This window comes from Delphinapterus leucas, chromosome 16 (assembly GCF_059928025.1).
Source record: "Delphinapterus leucas isolate spDelLeu-1000000601 "Yukka" chromosome 16, BTC_Dleu_Yukka2, whole genome shotgun sequence".
In the NCBI taxonomy this organism is placed as follows: domain Eukaryota; kingdom Metazoa; phylum Chordata; class Mammalia; order Artiodactyla; family Monodontidae; genus Delphinapterus; species Delphinapterus leucas.
This window is the reverse complement of record NC_143144.1, coordinates 69,516,827-69,543,467: the sequence shown is the minus strand read 5'-3', so window position 1 is coordinate 69,543,467 and position 26,641 is coordinate 69,516,827. Positions and strand designations below refer to the sequence as shown.

General features: G+C 44.4%; 1 protein-coding gene across 1 annotated transcript; it reads right to left on the bottom strand.

Moving 5' to 3' along the window:
• Positions 1-4,337: 4,337 nt before the first annotated feature.
• On the bottom strand, positions 4,338-20,189 carry TECTB (tectorin beta). The gene is made up of 9 exons (XM_089897366.1): positions 19,413-20,189; positions 18,491-18,681; positions 16,649-16,791; positions 16,470-16,542; positions 12,816-12,919; positions 12,584-12,667; positions 8,541-8,703; positions 6,966-7,038; positions 4,338-4,444 (listed from the first exon to the last, which is right to left on the bottom strand). Exons 1-9 carry the CDS (start codon positions 19,486-19,488, stop codon positions 4,338-4,340), a joined length of 1,014 nt encoding a protein of 337 aa, XP_089753492.1. The 5' UTR covers positions 19,489-20,189.
• Between the last annotated feature and the right edge of the window lie 6,452 nt (positions 20,190-26,641).

The window sequence follows — 26,641 nt, the reverse complement described above, 5'->3', positions numbered from 1 at the left end:
AAGGAGAGCAAACAACCTTCTGGTTGAAGGGCAAAAGGCTTCACGATCCCACTCCCCGAATTTACTGAGGATGACGCTAAAGTCCCAGAGATCTTCTGAGGTGAGTATTTTCTTCAAAGGTGTTTGTGTGGTCCCAGGAAAGTCCATGAGGTGTCTTAAATATCCCCTTCAGGGGTTGTAGTTCCGGGGTATTGACTCAGTCTCCCAGTAGGGGGAGCCATCTAGCTGGCCTCCTCTGTCCACCCTGGAGTCCTGTGGCCTAGAGCAAAGGTGGAGTCAGATGAGCTGGACACAGTGAACTCATTTCCTGGGAGACCAGGGCTGCCGCTCCCAGACTGGCCAGCGAGCCTGCCTCCCCGCCAGAGGTTTCCAGCGCATTAGCTTGAGAATTTGCAGTGAGTCCAACTTTATTCTGGGAAAGGGGAAAGCTGGAGGACGAAGCCTGGGGCCAGGGACCTGCCTTCCTCTGCAAAGTGCCTCCTCCCTAACCTTTGGTGTTTATTATCTTTATCAGCTAATCGGCCTGCAAGGACCTAGAGGCCCACAGCAGAAGGCATCTCAGGAATGTTTTCAGGGGCTAAAGCTCTAACTGAGGGGTGAATCACTGAAATCCAACAGGTTCAGGCCGTCCCAGGCAGGCAGAACCCCTGCAGTCAGTGGCTGGAAGGCCTGGCCCTGAGCTCTCACTTCCTGTGAGCACTGCAGCTTCCAAATGGATCATGTCCCATTCTCAATTTATTGCTTCATTTCTTTCTTATCCATCGGCAGGACTCTTCTTCTGCCCAGAGGTGGGCAGCTGAATTCTAGGAACTTCACAGACTCCATTTTCTATGACACGATTCCATTTTCATCTTATTTATTTATTTATTTATTTTTGGCTGCATTGGGTCTTCGTTGCTGCACGTGGACTTTCTCTAGTTGCGGCGAGCGGGGGCTACTCTTCATTGAGGTGCGCGGGCTTCTCATTGCGGTGGCTTCTCTTGTTGTGGAGCATGGGCTCTATGGTGTGCGGGCTTCAGTAGTTGTGGCGCATGGGCTCAGTAGTTGTGGCTCACAGGCTCTAGAGCACAGGCTCAGTAGTTGTGGCTCTTGGGCTCTAGAGCACAGGCTCAGTAGTTGTGGCGCACGGGCTCTAGGCGCACAGGCTCAGTAGTTGTGGCTCACGGGCTCTAGGCGCACAGGCTCAGTAGTTGTGGCTCACAGGCTCTAGAGCACAGGCTCAGTAGTTGTGGCTCACGGGCTCTAGAGCACAGGCTCAGTAGTTGTGGCGCACGGGCTTAGTTCTCCGCGGCATGTGGGTCTTCCCAGACCAGGGCTCGAACCCGTGTCCCCTGCATTGGCAGGCGGATTCTTAACCACTGGACCACCAGGGAAGCCCCAAGGATTGAAAGCTTTTGACTGATGCTCGGAAGGAGGGAAGGTAGAGGCATTTATATGAAGGGGACAGGGGAGTTACCTTAGCATGGAGACAGTGGGCCAAAAGTTATCTTCTCATGCCTCATATCTTCTTCCCTTGTTTGGGATCAGGGCTTCTGGGTGCTAAGCACTTTGTTCCACTATGAAAGGGAACAAAGCAACTTCTGCTATGGGGTCCCTTAGAGAGACTGGCCAGTTCCCACCGATCTATCCATCCATCCATCCATCCATCCATCCATCTTTATGAACATTTCATTAATTCAAAGAGCATTTATTGAGTCCTTACTCTGTGCCAGGTACCACACTGGGGGACACAAGAAAATGTGAAACTTTCTATGATCTTTAGTTCTCAGTTTAGCTGGAGAGAGGAAACATAGTAGTAATGCAACATATTGAGGACTAACAGAGGTATGTACAAAAGAGCAGAAGTAACTGAGAAATCCAATACTGTTACATTGAGAGAGAATTAGAAAATTACACACAGATGTAGGGATAGGGTGGGATATGACAATCAACTATCATTATCCCATCTTTGTATCTGTATGGAGTGTGTGTGTTTGTTCCCTTCCAGCCCTAGCCCACATGCTTACACAGTTATGTTCATATAATAAAAACTTTGTTACTTCTGCCTTTTTCATCAAACATTGTAACATAAACATCTGGCATCCAGTCACACACATGCACATAGAACATATATACACATGTGCCTACATTCACACACACACATGCACATATATACATACACATGTACACACCTATACATATATACATGCACATATACACATATACTGAGTATATACAGACATCAATCTCTCTATATCTATCTCTCTACAGCTATAGCTATAGCTGTCTCTATCAATTGGTAGAGATTTATGTGCCTGTGTATACTCAGTATATATGTGTGTATATATCCATGTCTCTCTCTATATTTTGTTTAAATTACTCAAGTTTAGAGAGAGAGAGAGAAGATGTCTCTAGGGTTCATAATTAGGAATTTTGATAAGAGCACTTTCCTAAAATCTATATTCAGGGTTTTTTTCTATGTCAACCAAGGATACCTAAAGGAGAAAGTACCCTTTCCTCCTTCTCTAAATGTCTGTTTTATGTTTAGCACTAATGGGCGTTTGCAAGAGAGATTGTTTGGAGAGTGACTTTCTCTTAATTCCTTAGTAGAGAAGTTGTGAAACATGAAACATGCAACCAAACATCACGGGGCTGTTAACTTTGAGTTGAAGCACATGCCGTTGCTGGTGACAGACGTGAGGGCCTTAGAGACAGGGATGACCACAAAAACTTTTCCCCCAGACATTAATCATGCAAAATGGCTCTGCCTCCTTGCCTAGAAACACAATACTGGAATTTCTGAAATGCAACTGTAGGATAAAATGATTGAAAGCCTGTGAAATATATGTGAATTTAAGAAGCTCTAGTTGTAGAAACCAGTGGGAGGGTTGAAGATTTGGCTACCAACATGATATATTTACACTGTAAGCTATAGTCATAAGTTATTTATTTTAAGGCATTTTATTTATTCCATAGCACCACCAAGAGATACAAGATCATTAAACATTATGCTAAAACAAAGCAAAACTAGCACAGCTTTGTTTTACTCTGACAGCCGAGGATTTATGATTATGGCTGTGAGTATGCTATTGAAGAGTTTTTGACTAGAACCAATGAAATATGTCTTCTGTCCTTCCTGACTACAAAAATTCTGAATTTATAGGAAGAAGAGATCCCAAACTGGTTGGAGCACCAGCTTTGAGACCAGTTTCAGCTACGAGTCATTTTAATCGAGCCTATTGCTAAACATGCACTCTGTGTCTAGCTTAATTTCTGAGTTCATTAACACGGTTGCAAAAGAACCATCAAACTACAGATCTCAAAACTTCTCAAATACATTAAATACAGAGATACAGACTGACGTGTTTTCCAATGATAAGCCCGCTAGTTGAGTCTATGCAAGACAAAGAACAGAATTTAGAGCTCAGGCTTTTCCTAGCGCATCTCAGCTTCTAGCCTCAAACCGGGGCCCTCAGTGCATTTTCAGGGATCTGCCAATTCTCTACCAGGACCGCTTCTTTCCGTTTTTATTTGCTTGACCGTGTAAGTCATTACTCTCAACATATTCTGGATCACTGGGGTGGCAGTGCTCTCAGCATGAATAACCACGTGATTTCACTGGCCATTTGTTTGCATTTTATTTGCATTTGTGTTTCCGAGTTTTTGTTGGTTCTATTCGAATGGTCATAGGTTACTGAGACAAAAAAAGATATGGGCTTGAATGTTGAAGTAAAGGCTAAATGAGGTCAGACCATTCTCTACAAATGAAGATTTCTTAGCAGAGCAAATAGAAATAGTGAGAGCCTTGGGCATCACGAGTAGGATGGGGTTGGCAAGCTGAAGAGACTCTGTCGTGGCAGTCCCTCTGAAGCATGTTACAGGTAGCAGTTTCATTTAGGCAATGCCACATTATCATGTTCAATGAATGCTAATGTGAGTTTTACTCTTTTGTAGCCTGAGTCCTATTCAATTTGTAATTTTCTTTCGATCTTAGACGTATATATCAGCTATAAAAATAAGGAGTGTATACCTATATACTGTTTATACATATTTAAGAAAACTTATAATAAAACACCAGTTGGGTTAGCACTCACTGGGGGCTCTCAAGAATCACTTTCCTTTATATTATTCAGGTTTGAGTAAACGAATGTTTTCTACTCTGATTCCCACATCATCATTTGAAATAGAACCCCCGCCTGGTGGCTCAGCTCTGGTCCTTAGATAGGAATTGCACAGCCTCAAAGACAAAGGCTCCTTCGGCAAAGTTGGTTGTTCCTGTGCATTCCGTCCTCAGTACTTTAAAGGTGCTTATGACCTACATTCTCCTCAAAATGCTCAGCTGCACTTGGTTGGGTGTGCTAGTCTTTTAAAATTAGAATAGCTTTCAAAGGAGTCCGCTGCAGTCTCGACTTGACTATGGGAAAAGGAGCCTCCTCCGCTGGCTGCAGGGGAGGGACGGCAGAACCTAAGAGCCACAAGAAGTCACAAGAGGAAGTGGGGCACCGAAGAAAAACAATCGCTGAAATTCACAAAAATCACTGGAACACATATTTGGCAAAGCGCAGTTCTCTGCTTCCCAACAATACGGTCTTCTGTTTGTTCTTTTTGGCAGCACAATAAATGTGAGTTTGTCATTGACGGAGGAGATGGTCTTGGGTGGAGGAACTGCAGCTGCCTGCCTGGCTCTCCCTTATAACACAGCACAAATCCCCAGCATCACGATGAGGTGATAGAGAACATCTGTGGACCAAACAGGAAAGGAGACAAACAGTTCGACAAGGAGTAAGGAGAACTCAACAAAAGAGTCAACTCAACATAAATGAGTCAACTCAGAGACGTTAAGTAGGTTTCCATAAAACTCTGCACATTTTGTACATAGTTTTGTTCGTCCTCTGGGGTTTCCATAGCTCACTTTCATCAGTACAAAGAACCCAACAGATAAGCCTAGGATAGGGACCTCTGACAGATGGGAACCTGAACTTCGATAATACAGTGATGGTGCGTTTCACTGTAGACTCCAGATGGTGCATCTTAGAGTCTCAAACAGTTGGCTTGCATGGTTTCCTGTAATTGTGAGAGCAAATCTTACATCTGTGAGTTTGTTTATAAATAGAACTGCCTGACCCATCTTCTCGCATCATTTGGTGAGACCTTGGGTCTTAGCTGAAATGCTTCTTCCTCTAAGATGCTTCCCAGACTGCTATCTAAATCATTATTCGGCCCCACCCACCATATTTCACGCATATTAGGAAGGGCAGGAGCCTTGCCTGCCTTGTTCACTGCAGCAGTCACACCGCCTAGAAAAGTGCCTGGTACAGAGTCAGTAATCATGGCTGATCCTTACTGGTTGTTTGTTGCTTTCTGGGCATTGTTTAGTGCTCTTAGCTGTAATAGTTAATCCGCACAACAACTTCTGTGTATGATATGGGCAATTATTAACCCAATTTCACAGAGGAAACTGGGCAATGCAGGAGTGGGGTCATGGCCCAAGGTCACTCAGTTCATGAGGGGCAGGGTCATAGAAGGGACTCAGAAATACTTGTTGAATGAACAGATCATTGAAAATCATGTTTTCTGAACACAGAAACCCAAGAGGCACCACCTGGTGATGTCTTTGCTTAGACTTGGTAGGGGGGTGGGGGAACCAGCTCTGCTTCATCCAGCTTGCCCCCAGCTCCTCCCTCCCTTCAGAGCTCAGGGGCTGGTTGGAGAGAGACCTCTCGACCTCCGATCCCCCTCCAACTCATTCAGGTAAAGGCTTTGCTGGGGCCAAAGGTAAGCCTCTTTTAAAACACACATCTGCCTGTTAAAAGCATTGCCCAGAGCTGTCTCTTTTCCTTACCTGAGAAGCTATAGAGACCGGAGGATCCCCTGCCTGTAGTGAGTAAAGAAAGAATACAGAAGGTTTAAGAAAAGATCACAGAGGGAGAAGTCTCAGAGCTGCGTTCCTAAAACACAAACCTGACTGGATTCTCCCCTGATGAAACCAACCCGCTCCCATTGTCTTTAGCACAAAGTTTCTTGCAGGGTTGACAAAGGCTTCATCTCACACCATTTTCATCTCGGTTGGTAAACTTTCTGAAAAGGGCGGGTGATGGTAAACTTATTCAGCTTCGCAGGCCACTCGGTCTCTATTGCAATTACTTGACACTGTCGAAAGTAGCTGGAGACAAGCCCTAAATGAACCAGTATGGCTATGTTCCAACAAAACTTTCTGTATATACAATGAAGTTTGAATTTCATATAATTTTTGTGTGTTATGAAATATTGTTTCTTTTGATTTTTTTCAACTACATAAAAAGGAAAAACTGCCCTTAGCTTACAGGTCATATAAAATCAGGCAGCAGATGGGGTTGGGCTCCTGACCAGAGTTGGGTGACCGTCCTCTAAAGCTCCCAGGCCTTGCCCCGCCTTGATGTCACAGCACTCTTGAGGTCAGACTTAAAGATGACTCGCAGAGGTCCTCCCTAAGCCTGACTACGCTGAGCTGCCTACCCATCTATTCCCATAGACCCTACCTCTTCCACCCCCACTGACAGTAATCTCCCTTTCCCTTAGCATTTAGCATCTCCCTCCTTGCTGGATGGCACATTCTTGAGGACAGGGCCCGTGTGGATCTCCTTTATTTCTGAAACCCCAGGGCCCACCCAGCTCCTTTACTAGTTTTGTTGACGTGCCCTGGACGCCCCAGTACGTTTCATTTTCTTTTATTATTATCACCTGCACACTGTGTGTGGAAGCTCAGCACTTCCTAGTCCCTGGGGGGCATTGGAATTGAGGCCACAGACCGAACTTTTCAGGGTAGTTAACAAACCTCCTTGATCGGGCGTGAGTTACCCACCCCCAAGGTGAGGAGACGCGTTGCAGGTAAAGGTTGTGTCTACAGGCACAACTGGTTTGGCAATTCAGTTAAAATGCTCAAACCGGCCGTGCCTGTGGACGCAGCCCAGCGTGAGGGCAACCATTTGGAAAACAGAGAAGCTTACTACGGAGGGAGAGCTCGACGACCAGGACGCCCCCAGTCTGGTCCCGGAGGAGGCGTTTTCGTTTGTCACAAGTCTGGAGACCCAGGAGAAGCCGAGGGGAGAGGTGGGATGAGAAAAAAACACAGGAGAGAAAAGAGATTTTTTTTAAGAAGTCACAAAGTTGACGGAGTCAAAATTCCCCAGGCCTCAGACATTAGTTCCCTTACTGTTTTTATAACCCAGAGAGATGTATTTCATTGCTTCTCCAACTTGAGAAAAGGAAGAGATCTTTCCATCCTTAACTCTTCAAGCTGGAACAAATCCGCATTGCATGTGGGAGGAACTGACTCCGTTTCTTTTGATGAGAAGTAAGGCTTTTACCCATAGTTACTCTCATCACTGTGATTTGAGACGTGGATACCTGCAAAATGTGTTCTGGTTCATTTCCTTTTTTAAATGTAGTGCCAATAATAATCCTTTCATGAACAGTTAAATGTTTCTCTACTCCCTTCCCTTTCTCTGTTTGTGCTCGTAAGTGACCACTGTCTGGCTAAATGAATCAACAGAAATAGAGATTATCATCTTATTTCTGTTGGTTACTATAGGCAATGCGAGCAGGTACCCTCTTCAGAAACACTGTGTCCTTCCTCACTGAGGTCTCCGGTCCAAACAGACTGGAGGAGGTAAGAGTTTGGAATTTAACACTTTTAGATCTTCAAAGCAGTGGTTCTCAAACATGCACGCCACTTGAAGAGCTTGTTAAAACACAGATTGCTGGGTCCGCCCAGAGTGTCTGAATCAGGTGGTCTGGGGCCAGGGGGTGGGGTGGGGCGCTGAGAATTTGCATCCCTAACAAGTTCCCAGGTGATACTGAAGCAGTGTGGACCACACTTTGGAACCACTGCTCTGAGGACCAGGTTCACACCTGGTCGCGATGGAAAATTTTCTTCCACCTGAATTCATTACGCATGTTGACTGATTCTGCAGCAACTTCTTGGTGGAGGAAGCGGAGGAGAAGCTGACCTTCCTGCATGAGCTACTAAACGTGTCTGGGGAGCTGGGCCCTTCCTCTCACGTGGTCGGAACAGCTGTGACCTCACGTCGCGAATTCCTGCAACATCTCTCTTGTCCATCTTAAGTCTCTGAGATGGACGTTCAGGCTGGTAAGTCAAGAGCTAAAAATACCTACCTTCGACTTCCATTCAGGGCCTATTGCTACCAGCTGAATTTTGAATCTCCCTTGTCCTGTTAACCTTTTCAAAGCATCTCCATGTCTGTCGTTGCTTTCATTTTCCCTAACATTGCTCTCTGAAAAGAGAAGGGCCGCCATTACTCATCACCACTCTATCTTTAAAGATGAGAAAACCAGGCTCTGGGGTTAAGTGACCTGGGCCACACCATGTAGCTTGTTTGTGGCAGGGCAGACACGCCTGGAACGTCTGCCCCTACCCTCAGCAGCCTTTCCTCCAGTATGTCCTCACACATATCTACACTGGTCTGTTGACAATTTCCCAGGTAAAAATACAGCTTCTCAAATACCATCCCCTCACCCTCACAGCCTCAGGTAATATTCTCATTCCGGGAAGGGTGGCTCACCACTGGGCAGGAGAGCTTCTCACTGTCACAGATGAAAGTCTCACAGTGTAACCACACCTTGGACAATTTGGGGATGTTCTGGAACCGGAAAGCATTGAATTGGAAGGTTGCCCTGTGGTCTTTCCCATTCTCATACACGATGACTGTTTCATCCGTAGGGCAGCTGGAGCACACGCGGTCGGGGGAGGGAAGGGGGAGAGACAAGGTCATCTCATGAACTCTAGCAAGGGCGTCTGAGGCAAAGTCACGCATGGCCTCCCCTGGGCTTTTACACAGCACATTATCCTTCTGAAGCACTGTGGCAGCACCTCACTTATCCTCATTTCTTTGGGGTCAGTTAGAGGAGCTATGAGACGGCTGTGACCATCCCCATTCTACAGATAGAGTATAGCAAGGGTGGAGCAACTTACGAGAAGCCACACATCTGGAAGTTACCACATCTCTGTCCCCAAGAAATGAAATCCCCCAGACAATGTCCTCTGGAGGACTGGGATACGTACAGACTCCCCGCCTATGTCCAAAATAAAGATGGTGGTGCTGGGAACGGCATTTCCCAAAGTGCTCTCACAGCCACCTAGGCCCAGGTCACACCCAACATATTGCTGTGTGTGTATTGTGAGGTTTTGCCACCGGGAATTTGAATTTACATTGTACTATTTAAGCGCTATATCTATTCTATTATATAATTACCTTTGTAAAGATATTTTTAATATGAGCACAGAAAAAAATGGCTGGAAGGATACCATTTAAATGTTAACACTGGCTATTACGGACAGTTTTTGTTTTCTTCTTTCACCTTTATGTTGTTTTTTTTTTTAATTCTCTATAATGAGAGTGTAATATTTGGGAAGTTTCAAAGTCCCAAATGTACAACTGCAGTAAAAGAAAAAATAATGACATAGATGGGCATTTGTCGAAACCAATTGTTCTCGCCTGGGGGCCATTTTGCCCCCCAGGGCAAATTTGACATGTGGCTGTCATGACTGGGGGGAAGATACTCCTGACACCTAGAGGGTAGAAACCAGGGATGCTGCAGAATGCCCTATAGGGAACAGGACAGACCCCACAACAAAGAATGATCCAGCCCCCAAAAGTCAACAGTGTCGAGATTGGGAAAGCCTGGTTTAAGCACAATACCTTTTCATTTACCAAGCACATATGGATTCCCTACTTAAGTGCCAGACATTCAGCCAGGTTGGGAACAGACACAGTGGTTCTCGGGAATGTACAGCGAGACCCACAGAGTGTGAGGGCCTGTATGCAGGTGACAATGAGCTCCAGAACCTGTCCTCTTCGGAACAGAGGTCTATGGGTTCGAAAGCTAAAGACCAGTGGACAGCACCTCAGTGGAACCCAAAGTTCATGCCCCACCTGGCGTGTTTCTCTGACTCTATCGTTCTTCCAACTCAACACACACACTAGGGAGCAGTGCAGTCGCCCCAGGGAAACTTCATGGTGGACCCTCCCCCATCCCAGTCCATCAGAACCAGACATTAGGGGCCAAATCAGAGGTAGGACAGAGGGGATGTTAACTCTAAGAGTGAGTGAAACGAGCCATGAAAACTGTACCTTATATCTGGACCAGGGCCAGAAGCTGGGATCTGTTTGTGGTGGCCTCTGAGTAGTGACAAGAGCTAGGGGCATTTTCTGAGCTGTGAAACAAGACTCTTGAAGGATCATTCGGTCATTAAACCCGAGATCCTTGTACGAACTCAAGACTAAGTCCTTAAAATAGCTCCTGGCTGCGGGAGTGTCCGGGTATGGTGTCAGACGGTGGGAACAATATAAAGCAGAGCTTTGCTGGTGGCAGGAAGGAGGCAAGTGACAGGCAGGCCTAGATGCCTTGGCACTGCTGCCTCTTGGCGCTGGCTGTGGCACCTGTCCCTCCGTGACAGGTATCTCGGGATTGTGGAATGCCCACGGGGAGGCTTTCACACCATCATCACTTCTCCACCTGAGATCAAAATTCCTATTCTAATCTCTCCAGGCTTTCTTGAAAACTGGGTTTTCCTTCCAAAGGGCCTGGTGTGAACCAAAACCATCTGGGAGGTTATGGGAGTGGCCTTTCTAATTCTCCCCTTTGACACTGGTCTTCGTGCAATTATCTCCAACCTCAAGGGGCCATTTCAGTTAGGCAGTATTTGCAACTAGGTCAGGGTGTCTTTAATTTGGCTGTGCTTAAATGCAGAGTCCCAGGGTTCACCTAGGGACCTTCTGATGTTGTAGGTTACAACGTGTTTGCATGCGTAGCAGATACCCAAAGGAATTCCTGTGCACACTAGAGTTTGAGGACCACTTGTAGTGACTACCCCAAAGTCACGAGCATTCCCTTTTCTGCCATATGACACATCCACTAGGTGTGCAGGGGCACTAGAACTATCTGAGGAGATGATTCCATGGTGTGGCAGAAGGCTTTGCCCTTGTGTGGCTATTGGTTGAGAGAGGTTCCCAGTGCCTCTTGGTAATTTCAAGGTCCCTATAGGTCAGTAATTTATTTCAGAATCTCCCTGAGGTCATTTGATTTGCACCATCATCAACAGAGCCTAAATGAATCATTCAATGATAGATATGAAATAAGGACCCAAACTAAGCTCCCATCTCTGCAGGAAGATGGGTTGCTTGGGTGTGGGCCTTGCTGGCCTGTGCTACCCTGTGTTATCAAGAGATAACGCTGCCCAGATCATCCATCCCTTTACTAGCTTAGACTCTGGTTAAGTTTCTGAGCTTCTCTGTGCCTCAGTTTCCTCATGTATAAAATAGTGATTGTTATACTACCTACTCTATAGGAAGTTTAATGAAATTGAAATAAATTAGTATTTGCAAAGCACCTACCTAGAGTAATGCCTGGTATGTTGTAAGGGCTGTATAAGTGTTTGTTAAATAAAAATAGATAAAGATCCAAAGTGGCTTCACCTTCGTTATCTTATCATCTTTGTCCCTGGCGGCAGTGTTTACTCAGCCCTGCTGGTTCCAGTGTAACTGGTCTGCTTTGGTTTGGGGAATGGCCTCTTCTGTGTTTACTGTTTGTTGTGTGGATGACGCCTGAATCTCTAGTCTAACTCATCCTTATCCTTTTCCAAAGTTACAATTCTAAGTGCTTCTAGACAATTGTCATCTCAAGGTCAATATGTCATCCCTGGACTCAAGGAGAATCCAAACTCCCTTATCCAGAACCCCTCTTCCCTAGGAGCCTATGACAAACAATTTCTCATCTTCACAGTTCACGGTGCAACAGCAGAAAGCATTCTTTGTCACATGTTCCTCAGACATTGTGCCCTGTCCTTCCCTCTACCATATCCAATTGGTTGCTAAATTTTTATTGCTTCTCCCTCCCTTGGGTGATGTTGGATGACCTTCTTTCCATTCACTTAGCTACAACCTTGATTCAGGTCTTATCACTTTCGGCTCTAGAGCTGCCACAGCCTCTAATCTGGTCTCTCTACCTCCCATGTTCTGTTTCTAACCACCCTATGTGTGATTTCCAGAATCACATTTCTATAATCCCATTACTTTAGTTCTCTACTCCAAATTTTAAGAACTCCCCGTTACCTATGAAATTATTAGTAAATAAAAACAATGATATTATTAAAATTGATTGAATACCAGCTAGGTACTATGTACTAAGCTTTTTACATGGATATCTAAGTTAGTTCTCATCAGGGTTCTGATGTCAGATTGATTGGGTTTGACCCCAACCTGCCCGCTTCCCCATAAACACACACATACACTAACTATGTGACATTACTTAACCCCTCGTGTGCCTCAGTTTTCTCATCTGGAAAATGGGGATGATAGTAATAATACCTACCTGTTGTAAGGCAAATGAGTTAGTATATGATAAAGCTCTCAGAACAGAACATGGTACCTAGAAAGCACTATGTTAGTGATTCCTGGTATCAGTACTCAGTCTGGAAGCACAGAGGAAGTCACTGATGTGACCCCAACAGGCTCCGCCTCTTCCTTCCAAGCTGTCCCAAGCCAGAGCAGCCCTGGATCTACGTAGCCCCGCCTCTCAGCCCTGTGGTCCCGAGAGCCGTACCTACCCCTTGCTGATCAGCTGCCACTGCAGGGGATACATGAAATCAGCCGAAGGTGTGGCCCAACAGCTGTTCAAAACCACCTTAAACCTGGAAATGAAACAAAACTCATCACTGTGAGCTAGGGAGTTGTATGCCTAGAAACTTTGGGTGATTAAAACGCCTCTGGGCTGTTTTTGTTTGGTTTTTTTTTCCTCTTCTTTGTATTTATAAATACAAACATTAAGAACACACTTACCTAATGCTTAACCCTTTGGCTTCTACTCCTGCAAACAGATCTGAACCGATTTCGTATGTCTCCAGGGTAAAAGGCGCTTCTTTCTTAATGGCGAACTTGGCATTCTTTGGAAGGAAGTTGACACTGGGCGTTATGATCTGTCAGACTGAGCAGTTGGGTCTGACAGGAGCAGATGAATCGGGACGGGAGGGGGGAGGAACAACCCAAAGGCACAGGTACATGAGACCACAGTGAGACCCACCGGGACCAGAGAGGCTGTACCTCCTAGGATGCTGGTGCCATCTTAGAAGGGATGAGGACACCACATGTATGTCCAGGAGACTGTGCTACATAGAGACCCAAATCATAGACTGCCGTCCCCAGTATAGCCAGAGGTGCTTCTCCTGGCCCCATCTCCCGGGAACCAAGAATTGGAATATTGGAATAATACCTCCACTTGCAGGGGAAGCTTCCTGATTATGTTACATAGTGGAGCACAGAATCTGCACACTTAATTCAATTTCTGAAGCAAAACGCTTTTAAGGGTCAGTTTCTCCACTTCTCACCTGACAGTGAGGCAATACTCAGTGTGATTTCCCCCAACTTTCTTTGTAACGTGAAAATTAGGGACCTATGTCCAGATAGCTTACCCTTTAGTACCCGGACAGTTTATTTTGGCAAATTCTGGGCTCTGCCTTTTAACGGGGGCATTAACCCAGGAAATCATACAGAGAAGAGAGTCACTAGGATGATAATGGACCATCAAGAATGGGACGATGTTTAGTTTGGGAAAGACAAGCTTGAGCTAGTCGAAGGACCATCAGTAACATGTAGTATCATTTCAGAGGACAGAACCAGGACCAGTGGGCCAGAGTTCGGAATGTCAGATTTCATGACATCAGATTTCACGTGCTGGCCTAACATGAGAAGGTCCAACTTGCCGTTGCCCTTGGAAGAGGTGGGGTACCCATCCCTCAGCAGCCTTGCAGAAGCGTTTTGGGCATTGGGTGGAAGGTCAAGATTAATCACCTCTGAGGTTTGTTCTGACTCTGGAAGTCTATGATTTTGGTCTCTATTGCTTGCCTTCGTTCCATCCCAAGCTTTGGCATTTGTCTCTGTCTAACTAAAAGGAATAGTCAATACCATTTTGATTGAATAGAAGGCAACCTAATCCCACTCTGACATTGATGTTCAACCCTATAAAGGTAACAGTGCTGGTGCTAGGAGTTCTCAGTTTCCACTTTCAACAAGGTCAAAGCTTACAATTGTGAGAATGACTATTTCCTCAGGCATTTACTTTGCTGCCAGGTGCTGTGGAAAGGGTTTTATAAGGATTATTTCATTTAACCCTCATAACAAACCTCTCAGATAAGTGCTATTATTATCCCCACTTAACAAATGCATAGGTGGAGGCCCAGAGAGGTTAACTAACTTGTCCAAGGTCACACAGCTAGTAAGTGGTGGAAACTGGCTTCAAACCAGTGGTCTGATGTCAAGGCCTATTTTCTTAACCACAGTGCTAGGCTACTTCTACAAATTGACTACCTTCCTTTATTTCGGATTGGGAGCCAAAATAACTTTACCGAGAATACCGACCACGCACCGTTGGCAGAATTGAGTGGAAGCGGGTAGAGAGAGAAGAGAGGAAGCATGCTGGGTAGAACTGGTGGTTTTGCAGCCTGGCATTTGGAGCTCTCAGAACCCTAAGCAACTAGCAGAGCATTCATTCTATTGTACCACGCAGGGCACAGCTCGGTCTCTGGTAATTTGATGGAAATATATGCAGCGAGCAGCTGTTGCTTCAGAGACGCACAAGAATGCTCTCAAAGCAGAAGAAGGGAGGAGAAGAAAAATACCAACCTCATGGGTAAGGCACAGGAAACCGAGCCCATTGTGGGAATGTTAATCAGTACCAAAGTCTCGGATATAACCTCAGAGCCCCCTCGTTGCCAAGGTTTGTTTGTCCTATAAGGGTCTTGGTGGGCCCTAGGGAAGGCCTTAGCCTCATTTCTACCAGTTCAGAGAAGCAGTCTGTCTAGCCATCTAGAGGATGGTCTGGGTGATGCTGAGGACATGCTTCCTAATTTTTGTTTTTTCTTAAAAAAGTTATAAGATTTGATATTTCTGTCTGAAACTTAGCTCCACATAACTGATGGTGGATGATGACTTTTGACAATCGTGGTGCCTCTCCATTTCCAACTGTTGTAAAACCTTCATAGGGTCATATCTATAATTTTATCTGGTTAAAGCAACAATCATGTATTTCCAGACAGGGACTCAGTAGTAAAGACAGTCAGTCATCAGGATGTCCCCTGAGTCTGTTGTCAATGTGTGAAGCTTATTTTCCTCTCTGGGTAACCTTCATCAGTTACTACAGTGGTTTTGCCATCCTTTCATCACCCTGGTGATCCACACTGTTTTAACCCCCCTGATTATAGGTCAAGGGATTGTATGGAATTTCCTTTTCTCAGGACTTAAACACTAGTGGTGTGTAGCCTGGGGCAGATCTAGGTTTTGTGGGACCTTGAAGCTTATTTAGAGAGCCCTCTTTAATTAAAAGAATCAAAACTTTGAATACAAAATTAGACACAGGGCCTTGAAAAGGGCCTGTGGAAGTGAGGGGTCATGAAACTTAAGCTTCATTCCCTGCATAGTAAGTTTGCCTCGTAGACCAATGTTAGGGGACCTTGTTCCAGACTGGGTACTGCTCTGGACCACCTGTGGGATCTTGGACAGATCATTTCCTCACTGGGTTTCAGATCCTCAGCTATAAAATGGACTAGGTTATTCTAGGATCCCTTCTAGCTCTCACCTTCTGAGTTCAGCAAGATTAATAGCTTCCAGGGAGCTGGTAAAGCAAGTTCAAAGAGTTCAAGGTCAGTGGAGTTCCAGGTAATATAGTTGTTTCCTTTGCAAAATGAATGGGTTGTACACGGTGGCCTCTAAGGCTATCTTCCAGTTCTAATGTTGGAAGTAAAGGTTTCTATTTCTGCCTGCATTTTCCTTTAGCCAGCTGGGCCATTTCCTACATGCATGTCCCCTCACTGGAAGCTGCAGGTCTAAAAAACAGAGCACCCCATCTAAACAGGAGGGCAGCTGGGCTAATGGCCATTGCATATTTAGTTTCTCTGGAGAATTTTATTCTTAGTGCCTTTAGCTTTGATGTCAATGTAGGCAGCATGCCCAAATTAGACAAAGAGGAGGCCCACTAAGTAAAGGGCTTTGGAGACCAAAGAGCTAGGCGGCAGCCCTTAGCCCTGTCCCAGGTAGAAGCTTACTAGCCTGTGCCGATGTTTTAACAAGAGCTAGACCCTAAATATAAATCTCTGGAGGGGGTTGTGGTGGAAACTAATCTTGATTAAGAATTAGACCTTGGCTGTCTTTATTGCCTATTGACCTTTGATTTCTCTTATCTCAATTTTCTCATCTGTGAAATGGGAAGATTGCCCTTTTTCCTCTGTGGCACCTTTCCTTTCTTCCATCCAGTCTATGAATCTGAATGTCTGCTGCATCTAGTCTTTAAAGAGGCTTAAAGCTAGAACAAAGCTTATGTCTCAGTTCAAATTCAAGAATGGGGGTCTGCATACGGCTTAGAGGAGAACAAATGCTGAGGAAGCATCCCATCATCTCCTAGAAAGGCCCCAGGGTAGCAGTGGAGACCTGGAGACCACTTACAGTGTAGAAGTTGAGAGACAATTGGCTTTCAAATGTGCCCATGCTCCCGTTCTTCACATGAACAGTGGCCACTCTGAAAAGGGGAGAGAATTTTGCATAAGGACTGAAACATGCCTGGTTGACAGGGACTGCAGAACACACGCAAGGCAGCCCACCCTCCACTCTTGGGAGCAGCTTACCTCTGGTCAAAGGCAGCCTGGTTCACCAAGTAGGTGGAGTGGTAGGAGCAGGAGAAAGAGTAGTTCACAGGCTGGTTCTTTACGATCACGGTGCTGTCATTGGAAACAATGTGGTTGTAGAAGTGGTAGATGGGGGGCTTGTACTGGAGAAAGAAAGAAGGCGGTTAGGGTGGCCCTGTACCCCCATGATGTGAATGAGGCCTCTTGGATAAATGACTGAAGATGGTTCAGAAAAAAGCCCAGGGCTTCCCTGGTGGCGCAGTGGTTGAGAGTCTGCCTGCCGATGCAGGGGACACGGGTTCGTGCCCCGGTCCGGGAAGATCCCACATGCCGCGGAGCGGCTGGGCCCATGAACCATGGCCGCTGAGCCTGCGCGTCCGGAGCCTGTGCTCCGCAACGGGAGAGGCCACAACAGTGAGAGGCCCGCGTACCGCAAAAAAAGAAAAGAAAAATGCCCAATGGGGAGACATGAATGTCTGCCATTGATATAGCACCCACTCTTGTTTGTAGGTGAGCTGATAATTTTTGTAAAGAGATCTTAAGTCTGTTCAAGATTGTTTATAATAATCTTATAATAATCTAAGTTGAATGTTGTACACTTTAAAAAAATCCATATACCCATTGGGCTTCTGACCGAAATGGACTGGCTCAGGAACCTCTATCTCCTAACATCAACTTTTAATTTACTTTCCCCTGTCTAAGTAATCTTATGTGACACCTTCACTACCTCCCATCTCTAGAACGTTACTGCCTGGTTCTTTGCTCTTTCCCTCTTCCAATCATGAGCACTATTTCTGAGTTTCTTTCCTCTGACTTGTTGGACTTTAAAATCACCAAATATTAGAGTTAAAAGGGATCTTGAACAGTCACTTGAGAAGTGATCTGCCTAAGACTGCACATATGATTTCTAGTTCATTTTACCAGGATATTCAAAGACATGATGTTTTTGTTAATCATGCCCGTGACTCTTCTCCCTAAATCCCTGAATCCTTGTGGGACCTTTAGGAAGAGGAGGTAGCCCCAGGAGCTGAGACCTGATAGATGTACCATCTCCTTCAGTCAAGGCCGTATGAATTCTAGACGTCAGCCAGAGCGTCAGAAGACCTAGGCTCCCTTCATGACTATATCTCTACTTGTTCTGTGGCCCCGAACTAGTGGCTTTGCTGGGAGGTCTCAGATTTCTCCTCCATCCCATAAGGATACTTGGCGAGAGGATGTCTGTGGTTCCTTTTAATTCTGATTACCTGTCCTGGGTACTTCACAAGACCCAATTATGGGTTGTGTTATACTTTGGTCACTCCTTTAAGATGCCTTCCATTATCTTTTTATTTTTTGGCCACGCCGCGTGGCATGTGGGATCTTAGTTCCCCGACCAGGGATTGAACCCGTGCCCCCTGCAGTGGAAGCACAGAGACTTAACTGCTGGACCACCAGGGAAGTCCCTAAGATGCCTTCCACATGCACCCCTTTGTCCCCACTTCCAAGTCTCGGGCAGAGGATGGCTCACCCATCCAACTCAGGAAGGATGGCAGCCATGAACATGTGCTCGGAGCTCCAAGTGAGGTGGAGGTGGGAAATGTACTTTGTTCTACTCACGGAAGGTGGCTTAGCTGCTCAGGCAGTGAATTAGGAGAATAAAATTTAAATCCAAAGAGTCGCCTAAACTAGACAGAAGAAAAGAATTTAAAGAACACTAATATCTCAGGAAATTTGGGAGTTGGGAGTGACTCTTAAAAAGGAAGTGGTGAATTCTGAATCTTTTTAAGGGTGGACAGAAGATGTCTCATTCTTGGGCCCAGTTGCCTCCTCTTAGCAACTCCTCCACGTGTGGCCTGGTCTTACCTCGGACTGGGTTCCACAATAGGACTTGTTTTTAGGTGACAAATCTGGGATGATGAATTGGTAGTAACCTCCTTCGTGGACCCCATTGTAACACAGCCCGCCAAGCGCCAGCTGGTGCACTTCCCATCCATAGGGACACTCCGGGATTTTGGCGATGATTGTTTTCGGATAACAAAACACAAGAATGACATCTGGAAAGAGGAGAGACTTGGTCTGAAATCAGATCTGGTAATATCTACATATGGTGGGCTCCTGTTACAGCTGAGCATGCAAAGCAGTTAGTTAAAAATACTTTCCCCACTCTTCTTCATGAGCTGTGACGAACGTTTTCCCCCAACTTCAGTCACTGAAGTTCCACTTTTACAGTTTTTGAAACCTCTGTGTAATATCTGCATTATTCTTAATATGTATTCAAAATTGGTCCACTTTTAAGCTTTAACCTATTTTAAGGAATGTATTTTTGAAACCAGATTAAATGTATTTTCATATATATATTTATATTTCCAATATATATATATATATATATTTCCAATCCATTCAATCTGGTTTCATATATATATGAACATCCCATGTAATGAGCCTATAAAATTTAAAATGTCCATTTATGCACAATGCCATGAAACAGTAATTTATGGCACAGGACAGAAAAGCAGTAGTCAAATAGAAAATGGGAAAAAAATGTGAAGATTTTATCTATTTGTTCATCTATTTAGCAGCCTCTAATTTTTAAAAAGTGTAACTTTACTCAATAGATTTGTACTTTCTGTAGGAAAAACCGGATGGGCGTTGGGGTGCTTAAGTGCTTCTACTTGGCTGCAGTATTGCATTTTCCTAACAATAGAAGCACAGGGCTATGAATTCTGCGAAGGGAAGTGCCAGGAAAAGTTCCTTTCCAGGAAAATGGGCTAGCACCAGAGCATACCTGCTTTATTTGGAGTGCAAGATCTCGCAGAGGCTTCTGCAAAGACAGCCAACAGGACGAAGGCCCTCATCACCATTGCTTTTGCCAGGTGGCCAAGTCAAGCTGGCCAAACGTTCACGGTCCTGACAGGGCCCGAACCTCGATCATTCTAGGTCAGAAGCACGAGCGAGAAATTAAAATCAAGGGTGATAACAAAGCAGCACATACAGAGGAGATGGATCACGCGTCTCGTTTCTAACGGCTCTTCGTCTGCATTGGGAGGCAAAACATGGGGCTCATACCACAGAGAGTGTCAATTTCACACGCGGCTGCTTGAGTTCCCGACTGTTTCATTCTCTCCGACTGGAGGCTGCCTCTCAGATGCTGCCCAAATCTCTGTTCCCAGTCCTAGCTCGACTTTATATAAGCAGAGTGTGTAAAAGAAACCGGCTCCAGATAAACCACACTGAACATGCATTATCCACTGTGGGGGGGAAATAAAAGGCAACCTTGCACAATAATCCGATGGGAAGCTCAGTTACGGCCACTTGAGGCTAATTCCTTTTACTTCACAGAGTTGGAGAACCTTTTTCTTTTTTTAACTGCTTTTTAAACCAGGGGTGGAATAAAAAGTTGAATTTTTTCCTCCTCATACAAAAATAACTCTGATTGGAGACAAACCAATTTCTGCATGGTTACAGGTGACAGTTTTCTTTTTTTACATCTTGCTTTCTTTGGTTTATTTCTTGCTTTCTTATTTTTATATGCAGGCTATCCAAACTGAATTTAGGAAGACAAGTTCAGCAGTGGTACACTGGATACTAAACCAAAAAAATAGGCTGTGTTCATGCAAACATGTTAAAGATTTTTTTCTCTAATATCTTATAATAAGCTCCGAACTTCTAGAGTTTGGTCTTGAAGTTCATCAAAACTTCATTCGGAAATACAACTTTTGATTGTAGACCCCCTAGGTTTCTAAAGTTTTGCTAGTCTCCCAGAGCGGTGATATTGGGAGAAGGAACTTAGAAAGGCAATCTTTCTTTAAAAAAATTTTTATTTGTTATGGAAGTATAGTTGATTTACAATGTTGTGTTAGTTTCTGGAGTACAGCAAAATGATTCAGTTTTATGTATATATATATGTACATATATATGTATTCTTTTTCATAGTATTTTCCATTATGGTTTATTATTGAATATAGTTCCCTGTGCCAGATGGTAGGATCTTGTTGTTTACCTATTTTATATGTAGTAGTGTGTATCTGTTAGTCCCAAACTCCTAATTTATGCCCCCTACACCCCCTTTTCCCTTCAGGAAGCACAAGTTTATTTTCTATGTCTGTGTGTCTGTTTCTGTTTTGTAAATAATTGGTATCATATTTCGGATTCCACATATAAGTGGTATCATATGGTATTTGTCTTTCTCAGAGAGGCAATCTTATGATTCAATTCTTAGTCACCAAACAAGATCCCACCAAAAACAGCAGATAAAATGCGGCTCCTGGGAAGTTTTCAAATATATTCCCTAGGAATTTTTAGTACCCAGAAATTTAAGAATGAAAAATAAGGGCTCCTTTTAGTTTTGTTTTTTAGAGGAAACGGACTCTTTTATCAACCAACTGAGAGCATTTTGTACAGAAGCCACTACATTACGCTTTTTGAGAGACATGTAAAAAGTGTAGAAAAATACCCTGCTTGTGGGAGTTTATAATGTAGCTGAGAAGGTAAATTGTACACAGTGACTCAGAGTTAGAATGCCATGTTAAGTCATTGATCCACTACTGACCACATTTTCTTAGTTTTAAGATACATGTCTCTCTCCAAGCGCATATAATTTAATGTCTCAGAAACGTTGGGATGTGTCTTATAAGCAATATGTATACACAGTATGGTAGTTTCCTTATATCCTCAAAACCTATTGTTAAATCAATGGCATGCCTTACAATGATGATATTTAAGAACTAAGGAAATAGCCACATGGCAAGCCACGAAAGATTTCTGTGACTCAGTTTCCTTCTCTGTAAATGGAAGCCACAGCCCTGAACTCACCTCACGGGGTGGGAGAGCAATGATGTGAAGGCTCTTGTAAACTGTAAAGTGCTAGGTAAAGAAACAGATCACACGAAGAGACAACTAACAAGTTCTGGCAACATGTATGTGTCCCTGAGTTGTTTTTCTTTTCCTCGGAAGTACCACGAAGTGCCCATTGTAGATTCATGCTACATGAGACATATCTATATTGTATAACACACATGCAATGAATATATTTTATAGATAAAGACCAAATGGGCTGGAGAGGGGAAGAAGAGGAAACACATTAATTTTTTTAATGCTAAGGATCAAGTTTAGTGTGACCTGGAAATATCAGCACGTTTATACTGGTCTCCACAACTCATTGGAGGCATTACTTCCTGAGCAGAAAATGGCGCTTGAATCTCACAAGCATGCATAACTTCTGAGTTTCTCTTTCCTAGGGCTTAGCACTAACTCTGAGCTTCTTCCTCCATCCATTTCGTTAAACATATATTAAGTCCCTACAGTATACCAGGGACAGGGCTCTGGGAAGACACAGGCAAATCAGCAGAACTAGGAACTGGGTGGGTGGGTGCGGGATGCACGGAAAAATAGAAATCTGTACCGGGAACGTAGGATGGGGGGAGGAGGGAAAAGGGAGAGTCGGCATGCTTGACAGAGGAAGCAACAGGTAAGCCGAGTCACGGAGGCCTCATACAGCCTAATTTCATAAGGATGGCCTCTCTGATTTGACACAAATGTTATGCATCACTGATAATTCAGCATTGGTAGTCCATGTACGTTAGGATACTTGTTTCTGTTTCAAAAAGATTCTTTTCACCCATCTTCAAATACGTCCTTCTTTTCAGCCAACCTTGGCCCAGGGAGGTCAATAGGATCATCTTGACTCTGACCTGGAAGGGCAGAGTTCACTCATGAAAAGGGTTGCAGGGGAACTAAAGGCCTCCCCTCTCTCCCAGTGGAAATGTCTGATGGATGCCTACAAGGTGCCGGGCAGATAGATACTGAAGTTGGCCTGGGAATCAAAAGCCCACCTCTATCCCTTACTAGCTGTGTACACTTGGGCAAGTTACTTAGCTTCTGTGAGCCTTAATTTCCTCCTTTCCTGAAAGGATATGATCATATCTATGATATAATGTTACTAGGAGTATTAAATGAAGTGTAAATTGGTTTGCATAGAGTAGCTTATTTTCTTCTATAGGAGCAGGACTTCAGGGAAGTCTTTTGTTTTATACTCAGTTCTGCTTGGAAAATCCAGAGGGCAGCCTATTAGGAGGGGGTTGTCACTAGATAGTATACATTAATGTCATCAGTGCTGAATTACATCATAGGTAATTAAAAGCAAACGTTCTGGAATTAGAGGTTGTGGCTCTGTCACATTTCCAATTGTGGGATCTTGGCAAGTCACCTGACCTTTCCAAGCCTTCAGTTTCCAAATCTGTATAATCAGGCTTCCCATCTCCTATGGCTGTTGCAAGGACCTGGCACACAGTAAGTGCTCAATAAAGGTTCCCTAGTTTATTGGTCTAAGGTTGGTACCCTCAGGCTGGGAGGACATGTTAATCATGTTCCCATTTGAACTCGGGGCATTTTCTAATGGGAATATTTCTCTCTTTAGAAGCCCATCTTCACAAAGAGCAGGTGCTTTTGATTTCTAAAGAAGCCCCGATAATGATAAGATCTTGCCTACAATTTCTCTGATTGTTACCCAGCTAACAATCAGGTACATGATACTCCTTTCAAAGGCAAGTTGAATAAAGTTGGGGAAGCGGAGTCAACTCTTGTGGCAGGCTAGTCTCTAGATGTGTAATTTGCATAAGAAACAGAATGGGACAAAATGTACTTGGGCCAAACAGTATTTGATACTTGCTCTGATAAAAGGTAGGAGGCTTCTATTTTTTCCTTGGTAATTACCCACCACTTCACTGCCCCACCTCATCCCCTTTCTGCTTTTCACCACTCCTCTCCCTTCCTGAGATGGTGGGGTAGGAGGGGTGCCGCTGGGAGACGACCCAAAAGCGATGTCTCCCACTCAGGCCCGTGGCTATGTCTCCGTAAAACACAAACAAAACTGATGGGAAGATTTTTAAAACATCAGGATCTTGAAAGAGCCCAATAAATAGGGTTTTATGGCAAACTCATCTGAAAAATGAGTTTGTCTTTCGTTGCATCTTTCTTTTGTGAATTGCCAGGCGTTAGAAGGTACCGGTTCTCTTCGAAGGTCTTGCACGGTTTGTGAAAGCTAGCCCAGATGCAAAAGGGTTGCCATTTGCAGAATTCCAATCAACGTTGTCATTCATAGCTCAGGAGTCATATAGGTGATGAATCATGATGATAGACAAACCAGTAAACTCTTCCTCAGGTAACAGATGGTAGTCTGAAAATAAAGCTAATAAGCATGCATTAAAATTTAAAAGGCTGCTTTATTAACTTATTTTTTAAAGCGCACTGTTTCGAGTTCATTAAACATTGGCTTTGTTAAATGGACTCCATTGTTTCCTTTAAGGCCTGAATCAAGCCTTCTTCTACTTTGTGGGAGACCCTGTTTGCCAGTTTGCGGATGAGTGGGTGTTCCCTTGCAGGCTTCAATGGCCTACTCCTCCCAGCTCTCCAGAGAAAGTGATGTTCCCCTCATGGAAAATGCACTTCAGAAAGGAGAACTGAGAAGTGAGAAAAGACCCCTCTTCTGAGAGTGCATTTGAAATTCAGAGCGAGAAGCTCCACCTCCTCCCATCCCTCCGCAGACCCTGAGGCCACGAGTTCCCCGAGTGCCCCAGGCATACACACGGGCCTCTCCAGGTTTATCTGGCTAATCTCTGCACAGGGGATAAAGACCTGGCCTCTTTCTCTGAAGAGTAGGACCCATCAGCCCCTCCCTTTCCTGTCTTCTCCCCACCCTTCTCTCCTCCTCCAGTCACAGGACTGAAGAATTAAAAATAGCTCCTACTCAGATCAAGGTTAGGAATCTCACAGCTGGTCTAAAACATTCAAGGTGAATCATTTGTTCTGTTCTTAAAACTTCCCAGAGTATCGTCCACTTATTCTTTCATCCATTTACTCATCCATTCATTCACCAAATATGTAATGAGTGTCTGTAAGGTACCAGGTAGTAATCAAATACACATATATGAAAATATACATATCTCTATCTATCTGTATATCTATCATCTACTTGGGGTAAATGTAAGGATATTGAAGCAGAACACAAATAGGCTTTAAAAATAAAGAATAATGGGACAGAGAAGAGGCATCTAATTTAGACAGCCTGGTCAAGGAAATCCTTTGAAGAGACTTAAGATGGGACCTGAAGGGGGTTTCCTGGGGTTTACCTGGTGGCGCAGTGGTTGAGAGTCCACCTGCCGGTGCAGGGGACACGGGTTCGTGCCCCGGTCCGGGAAGATCCCACATGCCTCGGAGCGGCTGGGCCCGTGAGCCATGGCCGCTGAGCCTGCGCCTCTGGAGCCTGTGCTCCGCAACGGGAGACGCCATAACAGTGAGAGGCCCGCGTACCGCAAAAAAAAAAAAAAAAAAAAAGATGAGACCTGAAGGGCGAGGAGCTGGGCTGGGTGCTGAAGGGATGTGTGCACGTGTATATGCACGCTTGTGTGTGTGTGTAGGGACAGAATATTCTAGGAAGGGGGTATGGCACTTAAGGAGGCTGTGATATAAAATGGAGATGATACATTCACCAATCATCACGTACTTTTTATTTTAAAGCTCTTTTCCCAGACACCCAAGCAAGTTTTCCTGTTTGACTCGAAGCACATTTCCTCTTGCTTGGCCTTTCACATTATGAGCATTTCCATCCTTGGTGGATAATGCCATTCTGGGTTTTCTTTCCCCGTTGGCAAATTAGTGTCACTTTGGTTATAGATTTATAATTCAGATTAGAGTAATTGTCCCATGGATCTGTAGAAACTAAAACTAATTCACAGATTTGCTCTCTAGGACCCATGTCTGTTTCGGTGGACTGATTTTTCTTTCCAGGAACTTCAAGGGGAGCCATTCTCTTACCCAGTGAGCTTCTTCCTCATTCCCAGCCAAAGTCTAACCAAGCCTGATTTGTTTGTAATTATGACAGAGGTGAAGTGAGTTTCATTTTCCTTTATGTCTGTCATGGTTTAGTGTAGAGATACTGGCCCAGTCCAGTTCTCAGATAGCCAGAGATGGGTAGAAGGAAGAAGCAGCAGAAGAAAAGAACCTATTGAATGACCTTGTGCGCTATTGCTAGACGACTGTGCAACTGTAACCACATGTCACTTTGTTCTCAAATGCCTACAAGCTCTGTATGGATACCAGGTACATCAGATACATGGCACAAGTACTACCACTTCCCCCTTCTGCATGCATGCCAGACAAGACCTCAGAAGCATTCTCAACACCATACTTCAAAGAGACACTATTAATCAATTGGAATTAGCATATGAGTTGAAGCCCATTTGTTATCTGTGGCATAAGCAACTGCATTGCTTCTAGGACAGAATTATACCCTCAGAGCTGATGCACTTCTCCTACATAGCATTTATCATAGTGTGACTTCACTTTTTTGAATGAAACCTCCTTTACTAGAATGAAAGCTCCATCCAGGCAAGGGTTACAACTGGGTGTTCGCTTGGCATTAAATTCCTAGCTCCCAGCACAGTACCTAGCACATAGGTGATTTCGAAAGCATTTACTGAATGAAAGAATGACACAAAGTTGTCCTTTGGAAGAAGCCAAAGGACTTTTCAAACTGCAAAGCAACTGCCCTCAAACGCTAGCCTCTGTTGAAGGGTATTATTCTGGATTTCTATGCGAAGTCAATTAGATTATGGCTAGTTAGCATATAGAGACCTGATCAGACTCCTGAAGCCTTGAAAATGTGCATCTCTGATTTTCCTTCAGCCAGCTCTTTACGGTCAATACTAGTTCTCAGTACTTGTTCTGACTACAGCAGCACCTGCAGGCACCATTGTTTAAGTGTTTCTGAAGAGAAGGCCATTTCTACACTGCATCAGAGGGGTTTCTGTATAACAGTAGTGCATGTGTCTGCCCATGTTTCCTCTAAGAACAAACAGCATCCTGAGATGGGGGAGGAAGTGTTTCAAAACCTTGCAGCTCCATTAGCACCCTCCTGCAAAATGCATGCTTGACAGTGCGATGAAATGAGTTTTAAATGATCTCATGTACTAAATGCTGAGTAGTCCCGTTTTTTTTCTGTTTTCTCTGACACTGCAC

Bases quoted from the DNA above. Each gene is read 5' to 3' on its own strand.
- TECTB (XM_089897366.1), bottom strand. From the start codon at position 19,488: ATGGTGATGAGGGCCTTCGTCCTGTTGGCTGTCTTTGCAGAAGCCTCT. The intron at 12,668-12,815 runs GTAAGTGTGTTC...TTTCATTTCCAG, and splicing joins GCCAAAGGGTTAAGCATTAG to GTTTAAGGTGGTTTTGAACA. The intron at 8,704-12,583 runs GTAGGTACGGCT...CGTGTGCTCCAG, and splicing joins TGGCAGCTGATCAGCAAGGG to CTGCCCTACGGATGAAACAG.